We start from the raw sequence: 13,073 nt of genomic DNA, 5'->3' as shown, positions 1-13,073 counted from the left end.
TTTCTTCAAACTTACTGCGATGACTGCCACATGCAGTTACAATATTGAAAAAGGTATTGAAGGATGTCTCATGGGAGCCACATTGCATTTTCTGATAGCAAATGCTAGATCGGCTGAGTATTGGATACGAGTGCAAATAGCCACTGCACAAATCGTGTCTTCAGATGCGTCAGCAAACAAAGGATCTTCAGTTTTTCCTTTCGCTGCATTGAAGTATTTTATCGATGCTTGTTTCAGCTAGAAGTAGAAGCTGATATTTCCACGCCAAGAACTCTGTCCTGTCACCATGTTCCACCTGATTGTCCCCATTTTTTCTCTTTTTAGCCCAAATGCTTCTGAGAACCCTCCTAATATGAACACTGAACGAAGCTTAATATGAACCAATTGGTTCAAATCGTTAAGAAACTAGTGACAGAATCTTCCTTAGGTATGGCAGTTTTAACATTTTCATAGGTCCTCTGCACACTTGAAAACTATTATCAATTACTTTCCTTTGTATGCCAAGCTCAATCTCTCTTTGTATGGTTTGACCTCAACTTGCTTTGTGTTGCTGTTTGATTTCAAGTCCTCTGGAATTATATCCAAAACCTCATCGCTATTGCTTATCCACTTTTTCAATTCGAATCCATGCTGCGAAAAAGGATGTTTCAACCGCCTGATAACTTCGATTGCTTTTTCAGAGCCTTCTTCTGCTTTCAGAAAGTTGTTCGTGTAAAAGTTGTTTTTTATCGTTTTTGCTTTGACTTGATACATTTCTTCGTTATCAATTCCCACTCGTTTGAGAGTATAGTTTGCTCAAAATTGAGGACTCGGAACTCCAAACACAGAAATTCCTATGATTGAACAGGTTCATTAGTTCGTGGGCACCAGAGAGACCTTGAGGTACATCTAATCTGCTCCGGAACTTGCACTTGCAGAGACATCGATTGGATATCTGCTGTCAGGTCTATGAGCTTTGTTTTTATTTACTGCTTCTTTTGTCTCTGCAGTTCCGTCTGTGATTGACTGACGACGTTGACTTTGGAAGCATAGGTTTTCATGTGCCTCCATTTTCGGATATTCACAGCCAATTCTATTCTCCTGCTTATCATCGGTCCTATGACTACGCATCCTAATTCTGTAGGAACTGCGAAAAAGCACTTCATGTACTTATCTTGTAGTCCAATGGTCTCTGTATTTCGTTAGCATCTTGAACCAGAATGTTGCCAACTTCCATCAGATTGAAGATTTTTTGGGTAGGATTTTCAAGTGGAAGAGGTTGTGCTTCAATGTAGTCGTAATTAGTGGCTCCCAAAGAAGTTAACGGGTTGTAGAGACAGATCGAATAAATGCACTTTTGAATGCGATCTATTTTTTGTTGGACAACTTTTATGTCTTCAGATCGTCCGTTCCCTATATGTCAGCATTGTTTAGCGTAACATCGGTCATTTTGGCTTTCAACTTTTTTCTAACACTTCGATCGATGAATGATACCGTTGTTCCACTCGAAAGGAAAACAAATCTGTTTAGTCTGTAGCTACCGCTCTAAGTGTTGACTGATTGTTGCTGCGTTTACATTGCTGAGTGATTGCACTCTTCCATTTGTTTTTTTGAATGTAGCAATCAGTTGTGCTTTTTTGTACATGCATTTATTCCACAAGCGTTAAGTTAAAAATCTTTGATTGCTTGTCTTGATCTCAGACATCCGTTACAAGAGTGTTGCTTCCTCACAGGTGCATAACAATATTTCACGTTCATTTTCTCGAAAGAAGGACAGTTGCAAAGTTTATGTGTGCCGTCGGCCAATTGGCAGTGATTGTTAGTGGTTCGCTGCTCTTACTTCACGTTTGAACTTGCACTAAAGTTCAATGGTTTTTAGAAGTGCTTAATTTTGCTCGCTTTTTTCGGTTATCCTCCTTGCGTTCCCCGGAGGACTGTGACATGCTTTCGTAAAGGAAGAACATTCCTGATGACCATTTTTAGGAGACAGAGATGTGGTTATTCCTCAGGCGTTTCACTTACATCGAACCACCGTATACATTGAACCTTCATTTTCTTTCAGATAAGACGTCAACTTCTTAACCGCGATGCAGTGTTACACTTGATTGCAAGTCGCCTTCATTTTGTAGTGCTTCAGAACACTGACCACATTACTGATGATTGTTGAACATTTTACTAAATTTTTTGAACCTTGCATTCGGATTGTCTGTTGTTTTTGCAGAGTATTGAGTCCAGCGTCAACAATTAGGTAATGTTGGTCAAATCTCAGCTCAACCACTAAGCTTCAACGTATAGCTCTCCGGAGTATCCCATGCATGCTATAGCCGTTTTTGCCCTGCCAGTCAACATTTTTTTCAAATGGCTCAATTTCTACCAGTTAGGTATGGTGCGGTTATGTACAATTGTTACAAACATATTTGACCGTTCCGGCCACTCGAGTGGAAATCCGTAAAAAAATTAACATCAGTTTTTGTAGCTGACTGCTACTGCTCAGTGCATCACGTTCAGAGCGGTCCGCTAAGAGGTTAATTTTGAAACCCTAGCCGCTTAAAAATCTGTACTTAGATAAACTTCCTCGATGGACATTGAATCGATGCAAGCTGTCGTGTCCGTTCTTCGCATAAGGAAAAATAAAATGTTTAATGTTTACAAACTTATCTGATTTTTTGAACCAGCACTCTTTAATCCTTGGGCTTTTCCAATTGAAAAAAGATTGGCTTCTTATAATTTGTGCGGCATAATACTCAGAACCATAGTCCCTGGCATCAAGTGCTTCCTTTTGGTAATCCAGTTTCCTCCTCCAAACGTTGCAGCTCCATCTCTAGCTACTTTTGCTTTAATTCATTTTCAATTTGTCTCGAATGCAATTTGCAGTAATATTCCTTCTTTAGAGGTGCAAGCTTCTCTTTTTTGTGACTTTTTGAACGCTTTTAAAATCTTTTGAAGTTTATGACGCTGTCTCCATTTCCAATTTGTTGAAAGTTAACTGATCTTTGGGAAGTTTTTCTAATAGATCTTGAAACTGTTTCATTTGGCTTTGCAACCCTGCATTGAAGCATTCTCTCCATTTGTGTTGTCGATAGTATTCCAAATGGTTAAAAAACTACAACTCTTGTCAAGCAGCTTCTCTAAGAAAATATCAACTTGCAATATTTGGTAATATAATATTTTAACTTTGTTAGGCCGATCCATATTCTTGATCAGTTTGTAGTCTTTTTTGTAGTTATCAGCACAATCTACAGTGCGCAGTGGTTGATTTGTCTCTCTATGTTGCTCTGAGTAAATAACAGTGCCAACTTCATTCGTTTTGACGAAGCAGCTGCAATTCTTTGTGTTAAGTGTTTTTGTTTTAGGCAGAGATCGCACTTCAACGGCATTCGGTTAAGCAAATCGATTTGCCTAGTTGGCTCTTTTACTTGTTCAAGATTAGAGAGCGGTTTTTATTCCAATGTTCAGTACGGCGGACCAAGTGTAACGGCCTCTTTACCATTAATGACAAGGGAAGTGTTCTACCGCCTAGTTCGTTATTAGCGGTTAACAAGCTATCGGCATGCTAAGTGTGCAATTTCTTTAGGTATTGGATGGAAATTAAAATTTCTAGGCAAAGCGGACTGTTGTTCTCGATGAATTAATTTAAACTCAAGTTCTGCAAATCATTGTTCCCATGAGCATGAAATACCCAATTTGTTGTCAGTTTTTATGATCATCGGCTGATATGAAGTTCATTGGGAGATAATAATTGTAGCAAAGAGATATAGTAATTTTTAGACGAGGTTGTTGTAATCCGGGTTGTAACTTTTAGTGGCTCTTAACGGAATGATTCATTGTAATCATTGTCATTTTGAATCATTGTAATTCAGTGGGACAAGTTGCTAGAGCAAGCAGCTAAACCAAAATGGAACTTCTTTTGAGCAACTCAAGTCTACTCCTACTTTAGGTTTTTATGTCAACAAGTGACTGCTTCAAGACCGCAAAAGCCGCTCAAGTTTTGTTTCGATGTAGTGATGCATAATCAGAACCCTCGAAGCAACTTCTAGTTTTTGAATCATTTAACAAATACGCAAAAAAGTTGGAGAGCTCATAATAAAAGCACCGAATGTAATGAAATAAAAGAAGCCAGGAGGATGAAAGAGAAGTAGAAAAGAGAACCATGGTTCTCACTTCTGTTTTTTTATCCTCCTGGCTTCTTCTATTTCATTACCTTCGGTGGTTTTATTATGAGCTCTCCATTTTTTCACGTATTTGTTATATGATTCCAAAATTAGAAGTTGCTTTGAGGGTTCTGGTTGTGCATCAATACACCGAAATAACACTTAAGTGGCTTTTGCGTTCTTGAAGCAATTCGTGGAAACCTAAAGTAGGAGCAGACTTGAGTTTCTCGAAAGAAGCTGGATTTTGGTTAAGCTGCTTGCTCTGGCAACTTGTTCCACTGAATTACATTTCCGTTAAGAACCACCAGATAACTACAGCACGGTTTACAACAGTCTGATCTATCTTTTACTATATCTATTTGGAATAAATTTTATCTCCCAAAGAACATATCGACCGAAGATCAAAAGAACTGCTAACGAAGCTGTGTATTTCATGCTCATGCAAACAATAGTCCCAGTAGTCCGCTATGCCTATCAATTGGGTGGCACGATTGTCTGATCAAAAGTCTTTTGGGTCGTACTATGGTCACACCTTTTCTTGGGTCGCACTACGGTCTGATCAGAGGGCTTTGGGTCGCACGATGGTCTGATCAGAGGGCAAAGTCTGGGATCAGAGGGCAAAGTCTCCGCACCAGTTAAGCTGGGTTGTTCCCCAACATGGTTACTTCACTCAACATACTGATGATCGATAGTCAGGAAACTTTTGAGCCCGCAAGTCCGTACTGTGCTTCTTATTCAGTGCAGTTAAACGCCATTCTCTGAGAAGCGATGTGTCGGTAGTACTGTCACTTGAAGCTGCTGTTTGTGACAGCTTACACAGATCCATTTCAGCCTTGTTTTTCATTTTTTTCTGTCTGTTAACAAAAACCAACGTCAGTGGACAAAATGAACAGTGACATGCTTTCCATTTAACGGAAATAGGGTGGTATAAACTTCAGGTTTGAGACTTTCCTTTCTGAGACTTTCCATGGATTATTTATTACTTATATTGAGTTTGTGAAGCTATCTGATTGAACGGCTTTATCTTCTTAAAGCATTTTGTAAATATTTTTCATCTTCAAAATGTACACAGCTCAAGTATTCTAGCATAATACGCCTTTTACAAGCACGCACGTTCGATTTTAAACCTGTTTTCAAATGCAGCTCATATGCACAGATAAGTCTTATTTGTATTTGTGCATCGCTTTAGCACACAAGTTGGTGCGTTTCATTCAACACACGCGTGAAAATTTAGACTGGCGCGCGTTTTTGAAACAAAACACAGAATTTTTACAATATTGGTGCACCCGTGCGTGTTTTTACCTGATGTTTTACTGATAAAGCATTCAAACAAAACAAACAAATAGAAGCTTAAGTATATAAGCAAACAGATAGAAAAAAAGAAGTAATGGCTAGCCTTGGTACGAACTGTTTGAAGTATGCAGTGTTCGCTGGGTCTTCGAAAGATGCAAAACTGGACGAGAAAGTGATGAAATACGTGGTCAGGGTCATCAGAGATACCAGACACGAGACTGTCATATTTGGTAAGATTTTAATTGAAGAAAGATAATAATTTTTATAACAGAAAGAATAATTTTTGAAATTGAAAAAAAACAACAGAATTCACAAGTGACGAGTAAAACTGTGACTCAATTCCGGCCAAGGTCGGCCATATAAAAAGACAAATTAAAGCGAGGTGGTGGGTGAATTAGAAAAATCCCTTCAAAACATAGTTCCCTGCCATAGTTACATGGTCGAGGCCACCAATAATCTCGACACAAAGTTTTTTCGAAACAAATTTGGTCGACCCAAATTATTTTAATAGCCAATATCGGTCGAAACGATTATCTCAAAAGCCAAACCACAGTGTTTGCACACCACCATCAGTCGACCCGAGAGTTGGTAGATTGGCAAAAATCAAACTTTTGCCCATAAAAATAAAATATACAAGAATTGGTTATGTGATTGCTAAACGATCTAATTTTCCCCACAGAAGAGTGTATGAAGCTTATTATAAAACTTGTGTAACTTTCACCCGACAGAGTAACTTTTGCTTGGATTCTTAATTAACCAAAATCTTGGACAATTTAAGCCAATTATTTCAAGAAACAAAAGTTTTTCAAATCAAAACCATGTTTTAGTGGCGAACTTTTGACAACTGCAGTCAAAGATGAAAACAAAAGCTTTGGTTACGTTATACGCAAAAACGAATGTTAAACAATAAATAACGAGGTGGCGGTCAGGCAACCCGATAGCCAAGCAAGCCGAATTTTGACAATGAGGTCAAGGAAGGTGAAAAATTTTGGGTTACCCGTATTTTAAGTTGCCCCTTCGCCGCGATAACCGGACCGCGGTTTCCGGGTTACAGCGGATGAGAGGCCCTAAAATCTTTTTCGTGAGTCGACCCATAGCAAATACGGGTCGACTCATAACAAATGCCTTTTCATTAATCTTGTTGTAACAAACAAATACGGTTGACCCAAAGTCTCATCAGGGGCCTTTTTTTACCAAACAGTAAAACAGTATGGTTGACACCCGACCTTTATCGGTCCACACATATATTAAACGCACCAAAGTCTGTACATAGGGTTCTTTGAACGCACGATAGTCTGGACATTAACGCACAGCTTAACAATTTTGTGGCGCACGAATTTTCGTTTGGAACGCACGAAAGTCTGGACGTAGGCATTTTTGAATGCACGAAAGTCTGGACATGGGGATTTTTGAACTCACATTTGATCGCACGAAAAATTTTGAACGCACGAAAGTCTGGACATAGGCACTTTTGGTCTGGCACTTCAACCTGGGATGGTCAACTCAGACAATTAAAGTCGACACAAAGTCTCTTTATACCCAATACCTGTCAATTACGGTCTTTTAATACCCGATACCTTAGTTGAGATGTCGACTTTATGAAAAGACTTATAAAGTCGACCTGGGGTATTTCCCTACCTTAAATACACGGTCGATCTCCTAGTAAGGGTCGACCTGAAGTCTTTTCATAAGTCGACCAAGGGTCTTTCCATACCCAGTATTGGTCGACCACGGTCTTTTCATATCCCATATCGGTCATCCACCTACAGTCTTTTCATACCCAGTATCGGTCGATCCATACTCTTTTCATAAGTCGACCAACGGTCTTTTCATACCCGATATCAGTCGGTCACCATCTTTTCATAAGTCAAGCTCTCGAGCTAGTATTGTCAAGCTCTCTCTAATTTAGTTGTCCTATAATACGACAAAAATTTGATCGGAGTTAAAATCGGAAACCAAAATCGCGAGCGCTTTGGCAATTTAATCATTTTATGAACTATGAATTTTTTAGAAAGGCCACTTATGTTTTTGGTTGACATTTTTTTCGCAATCCGTTTAACTCGGTAGCGGTAAGTCAAAAAACAATTTTGAGTTATAAATATTTCAGATACCTCTTAGAGAAGGAACCGTAGTGGTTTCAAAATGTCCATAATCCAGCGATCGGTCAATTTTTTATGTCGCTATTTGAATAAACCAACTGAAAGCAGATTTTTGTTGAATCACATTTGTTATGTTAAATCCTATTTAATTGCAGGTCCAGATAGTATGGATATCCCGTTTGTGAAGAAACCTGTACACTATTACAGCGACAGATCTCAGGCACCAGAGTGGTTGCGAGATGCCGAGAAGAAACTTGAGACTTGTGATGGATTCATCTACCTCTGTCCAGAGGTCAACAGGTCAATACCCGCCAATCTGAGCAACATGATTGATCATTTCGGATCTAATGTATACCAGGCGAAGCCAGCAGCCATTATCACTTATTCCGACACTGGTTAGTCAATATAATGCGTATTTGCGCTACTCTCACACGTCGTCAATGATAAACAAGTTTTGTAATGATGCTGAAAGATCTAGATTTAAATAAGGAGGATTGGTAATGCGCGTTTGCACGTAAAGTTCCAACTGAAGACATAAAAACAGTTCATAGAGAAGTTAAAATTCGGTAAGAGTTGGACAATAAGGACATAAGGAGAAAAAAGGGAAACGCTGCTCGACTAAGTTTTGTAACAGTTGGGTTGTGAAAAACTTTTTTAAGAGTTGGAGAAACAAAGTTAGAAACTGGTAACACAGATAGTGGCAACTGACAAACTTGACGTATATTCGAACAAAAGATTACAAAATACGGGCCAAAATTTTTTTTTATCTGTTTTCTCCGGTCATAGTTTGGTAGCTTTGAACCAATATGACTGCTTTTTCCGTAACACTAAAACAGCTGTGAGAGAAAATCAAGAATAGTAACCGAAGATTTTAATGATCATAACAAGTTGACGCCTATTTGCTGTTTTTTTCCAGTAACTTGTTATTAACACTATGTCTCGCCTGTTCCTCGAACGGTTCAAATTTATTTACACTCATTGGTTTCATTTTTGAAAAATGTAACTGAGTTTTTAAATCTTGCCCTCATTAATTTTTTTCACTTTTTCTCCAAATGAAATTAACAATATGAGTCGTATTGTTAAATGTTGAGTGGTATATGTGGTATCACTTTCGAAGATCTAGCAACGTATTTTTTTTTAAATTTGATACTAGCATTTTTGAAAACGATTCTGGTATCGGCGAAATTTCATACTTTTTCTCTTTTCTGATGCTGAAAAAGGAAACAGTGCATTAATTGATCTTGGAGTGTTCACAGAAGTTCTGTAACGCTACGCCTATTATCATCATTCAGAGCACCAACATCAACAATTCTAAACTTTCATCTTGAAAATTCAACAAAATTGAAGAACTATTGGAGAATTTGACCTGGTTAGTAACAAATTGTGTCTGATAACATTTACGCTTTTGATTGCTTGAATATTAACAGAAACCGAAAATCTGTATTCGGAACCCTGGCGCGATTCGAAAGCAAACACGCTTGCATTAATTTCCCAGCATTACCCAGGTTCAAACCGTGACTTATGAGAAGACTATGCTCGACCTAAAAGTGGTATAAAAGACCATGCTCCACACTCAAACAGTGCATGAAAAAGCTGGACCTATTCTTTTAACTAGACTGGCTCGACCAAATTATTTGATATTCAGCTTTAGCTCAAACCCAATATAATGCTCGACCTTAGCTCGACCTAAAATTCTTACGCTAGACCCAAAAAAATTTACATTCGCCCTGAAAATTGGCTAAGGCTTATAACGTAGTCAACGGGTTCGACCGTTCAACTTTTTCAATGTTTCTGATATTTTATCAAAAAGCGAACTGTGCTGTTATAAATATATTTTCAAAAAACGAATTTTAAAATTAAATTAACTTATTTAAAACTCACTTAACTCCTTGCCGATGAAAAGTCGATTGTTAGAGCTTTGTTAACTAGTTGAATTCAGTCGAACAAATTCGTAATATAGGTTACTCGCCAAAACTAATTTATCTTAAGAATTCAATGTTTCTTAAGATTTTTTTAAGCAAAATTGCACCTGTTTTTCGCAAATGAACGGTCTGTTGCAACGTTAGTTTTGTGTTGCTGCGGTAGATGTTACACATCTACAAAAAAAAGAAGTATATAAAAGGTAGCTAATATTATTCCCACAAAAATGCAATCCTCGACTCTTAAAAAGCCCATGCTCCCTCTATTAAAAAGCCATTCTCGGCCCTAATTCGGTATGAAAAGTCCTTATCTGGACCCATGAAACGACTTTACCTCAACTTTAACAAGGATCTGGACCGTGTTCTCATAGTCAACATTGGACTCCCTACTAGAATCCGAAGACTTTTCATAAGTCGAGGTCTAAACCTGGGTATAGTCTGTTGGTATTTACAGATAAGATGTGGGTAAATTACAAGGGTTAGTAAGCTACATCCGTTTTATACTCTTAATACATGAAGAAATCGTTTCAAAACAAATTTGCCTTATGCTTCAAATTTTTGCCGCCTTTGATTGATTATTGTAATCATATAAAAAATGAGAATGTTGCTCATATGTATCATGAAAGGAAAATCCCGATATTGGGATTACAGCAATTAGGAGGTAATTGAAAACATAACCGCTAACGTCGGGAGGATTGCTCTAAAACGACCGGCAAGCGGTTGGCTTCGGTGGTAGCCAGCTGGGGCTTAGGGATTCTAGCATTGGTTTAGGAGGGGCTGAGTGGATTGGTGCGGGGATGGGGGGTCAAACAAGTTTTGAGGATGAAAAGTTGAGTCAGACAAGAAATTGGAAAAGCGAAAAAAGACCACAGGACTAATATAATTGCTAAAAACTTTGTTTGAGGGCAATTAATGACACATTGGTAAGTAAATTGTGATGTCCCTAGACGTGTCACTTTGCACATAGCAACGCAATAATGAAATCTCAAGGCTGCCGGGATTCCCTTGCTCTGAATCAAATATGGTTTATCGAGCTTTCACAATTTGTGCTATAAACATTCACTTACTTTCAGCCGACCCAACTGGTGGTATCCTAGTATCACAGCTACTCAGCATCAAACTCATGTCTCTAGGGGCTCATATTCTACCCTTATTTGTTCACATACCCCCTCATAATGTACCCCAAGTCCCTCAAACCACCCTAGATCAAAACGGGGCTGAAGCCGCCACCCCTTCCCCCAGTCCAAACGGGGAGGCGCAACCACAAAATGTTGCAACTCATGAATGTACCAAAAACCGAACACCACCACCAAGTACTACAAAGCTACAGATGGGTCGTCTAATAGAGCAGTTTGATTGGCTGGCGAAAGCTCTCGCTTTTCGTAAAGAAGGCAACCCGTTTCCATCTAAACCAACATCAATGCTTAGTGTTCATTTTGAGTAACATATGTTCATATTAACATCATTTTCATCATTCTATGTTTTAGATATCTTATTCTATAGTGATTTTAACATGCCTAAGCGAAACCGGAAACAAGTCTTGATAGCAAGATCTCTCAAAGTGGGGAAATATTTAGCAATGTAATGTGTAACATACAAGGTCTTGAAAGATACTGAGCAAGATTAAAAATAACGTCCGATCTCGACTTGGACTTAAATGGCATGTTGTATTATATTGTTCCTCGATGAGATAGTTATTATTTCTTAGATATAGTTGACCTCAGAACCCGCACACATTTACATGACCTTTTGGCCTCCATGGGAGCAATTGTGGTTGAGAACATGCATCTTCCCCTAATCTCGAGAAGCCACACTAAACTGGACAGTGAAGGTCAACTGACGGACGAGGGCATGAGCTCCCAGATAGACAAGAAGATAACAACATACCTGTCACAAATGGACTGGTACGCGATTGCAATTAAGAACCACAAAGAACTCTATGAGCCCATTCCTATCTAAGTGATGTATTTCCTGTATATAAATGATACCCGCATCATTTCCAATTTCAGATTGATTTGATTTTGAAGATTATTTAATAAACGGATTATTTAAAACAATTCCAAATCAATATTTTTATTCAAAGCGACCCTAAATATTGGTAAAGGATTGAAGCCAGCCTCTTAATTCGATATCGTTGAGTTTCAAACTTACAACGGGAATAGTCCCTCATTGCTACCCAGGCGGATGATTCATTGAACATACGACCCTGTAACATAACCTATAATTCATGGAAAGCCCGATAAAAGCCGTATTCTGTCTAAAATTCACTCCCAATTTCAATTTCAAAAACCTAATCAAAGCATAACTGGAGGTAGTCGATCTGATGCAAGTTTACTAAAGTTCTGAACATTCATTTTTTATTAATCATATTGTCACTGTGCAAATGGAACCGGAAACCTCAATTATATTTTCACTGTTTTCACGGTCTATTTTCACTGTTTTACCAAGAGTTTTCCGTTACTTAATTTCTAGGAAATTTGGGGGTTTTCAGTTTACAATGACCTTTGCAATGGCAAAAACCTTTTGCACCTTTTTCAAAATATTTAACTGGATTCAAAGTAATCAAATTGAGGCTCTCAAAAAGTAAGCTACAGCTTAGAAAAACCTCATTTCCACCGAATCTCAACATGGATTACAATCGTTGAGGACAATTCGCTGCCTAATATTATTGGGTGACAATAGAACAATTATACTTACTGGTTTACACTATTAAACCATAGATTGTACTGAATTAAGCTATAATAAGACATCAAAATTGGTACTTTATTTGCCTTGCCTTTGAGCCAAAATTCCACACAGTGGCACAATTTTAATTAATATCTATAGGCAGAGCGCTTGATACTAATTGAATGATTTCATTGAATGTGAATACGAAACACGATTTTGGATACCCTCTTGAGCAAACCATCATTTTCACCAATTTCCGCTTCATTTCTCGCACATCTCATACAATTTACCTAAAAGTCACAAATATTTTGCCGAAAGTCCACGGGTATAGAAAACAAAGCGGACTTAATTTAATCGAAGTGTCCAGCATTCTTTAAAAGAATATTCAAATATTCGTTGGAGGTAATTAATTGGAAAAATTTAGCTGCCTAATGTTATTGCATTCCGGTTCAAATTGGTGTCGATATTTGCCGACGGAAATTTGTCTTTATGAAAAACAAAAAAATTTCAGGTATGTTATATACTGAATTACTGAATGTACTGAATTACGCTATAATAAAAACACCATGAAAGGTATTATACTCTGCGTTGCTTTTTACTTAATAATCCACACTTAAGCGAAATTTTAATTAAAATCTATTGGCAGGTGCGCTGGCTCGTACTTGAATGGTTCCATTGAATGTGAAAAGAAAACAGGATTCTAGATAACTGCTCAATCAAATGCTAATTTTTACCAATTTCCGTTTCTTTTCTCGCATATCTCACGGAGTTTCGTTACAAATTGTCACCAAAAATTTTGCCGAAGGTCAAGGGTTATCCCAATACAAAGTGGACCTAATTTAATCGCCATCAAAGTGTCCAGCAAACATTGAAGGAAGATTCAAAATATTCAAAATGAGGCTCTCAAAATGTAAGCTACAGTTAGGAAAAAACCAATTTCCGATTTCCAACAAAATTTCAACATG

At 37.9% G+C, this 13,073-nt stretch overlaps 1 protein-coding gene across 2 annotated transcripts; it reads left to right on the top strand.

Annotated features, from left to right (window-relative positions):
• Window positions 1-5,307: 5,307 nt before the first annotated feature.
• LOC142356102 (2-hydroxy-1,4-benzoquinone reductase-like) lies at window positions 5,308-11,509 on the top strand. 2 transcript variants are annotated; one of them, XM_075408071.1, is made up of 3 exons: window positions 5,308-5,653; window positions 7,678-7,917; window positions 10,515-11,052. In XM_075408071.1, exons 1-3 carry the CDS (start codon window positions 5,518-5,520, stop codon window positions 10,883-10,885), a joined length of 747 nt encoding a protein of 248 aa, XP_075264186.1. In that variant the 5' UTR covers window positions 5,308-5,517; the 3' UTR covers window positions 10,886-11,052. The 2 variants fall into 2 exon arrangements, with proteins under 2 accessions (XP_075264186.1, XP_075264187.1); XM_075408072.1 differs by lacking the exon at window positions 10,515-11,052 and adding an exon at window positions 11,150-11,509 and having other exon boundaries at window positions 5,322-5,653.
• The last annotated feature ends 1,564 nt before the right edge of the window (window positions 11,510-13,073 follow it).

This window comes from Convolutriloba macropyga, unplaced genomic scaffold (genome assembly GCF_964194025.1).
Source record: "Convolutriloba macropyga unplaced genomic scaffold, txConMacr16.3 SCAFFOLD_4701, whole genome shotgun sequence".
Taxonomy (NCBI): domain Eukaryota; kingdom Metazoa; phylum Xenacoelomorpha; order Acoela; family Convolutidae; genus Convolutriloba; species Convolutriloba macropyga.
Note: the sequence above shows the minus strand (reverse complement) of the source record. Positions and strands in the feature narration are given on the sequence as shown.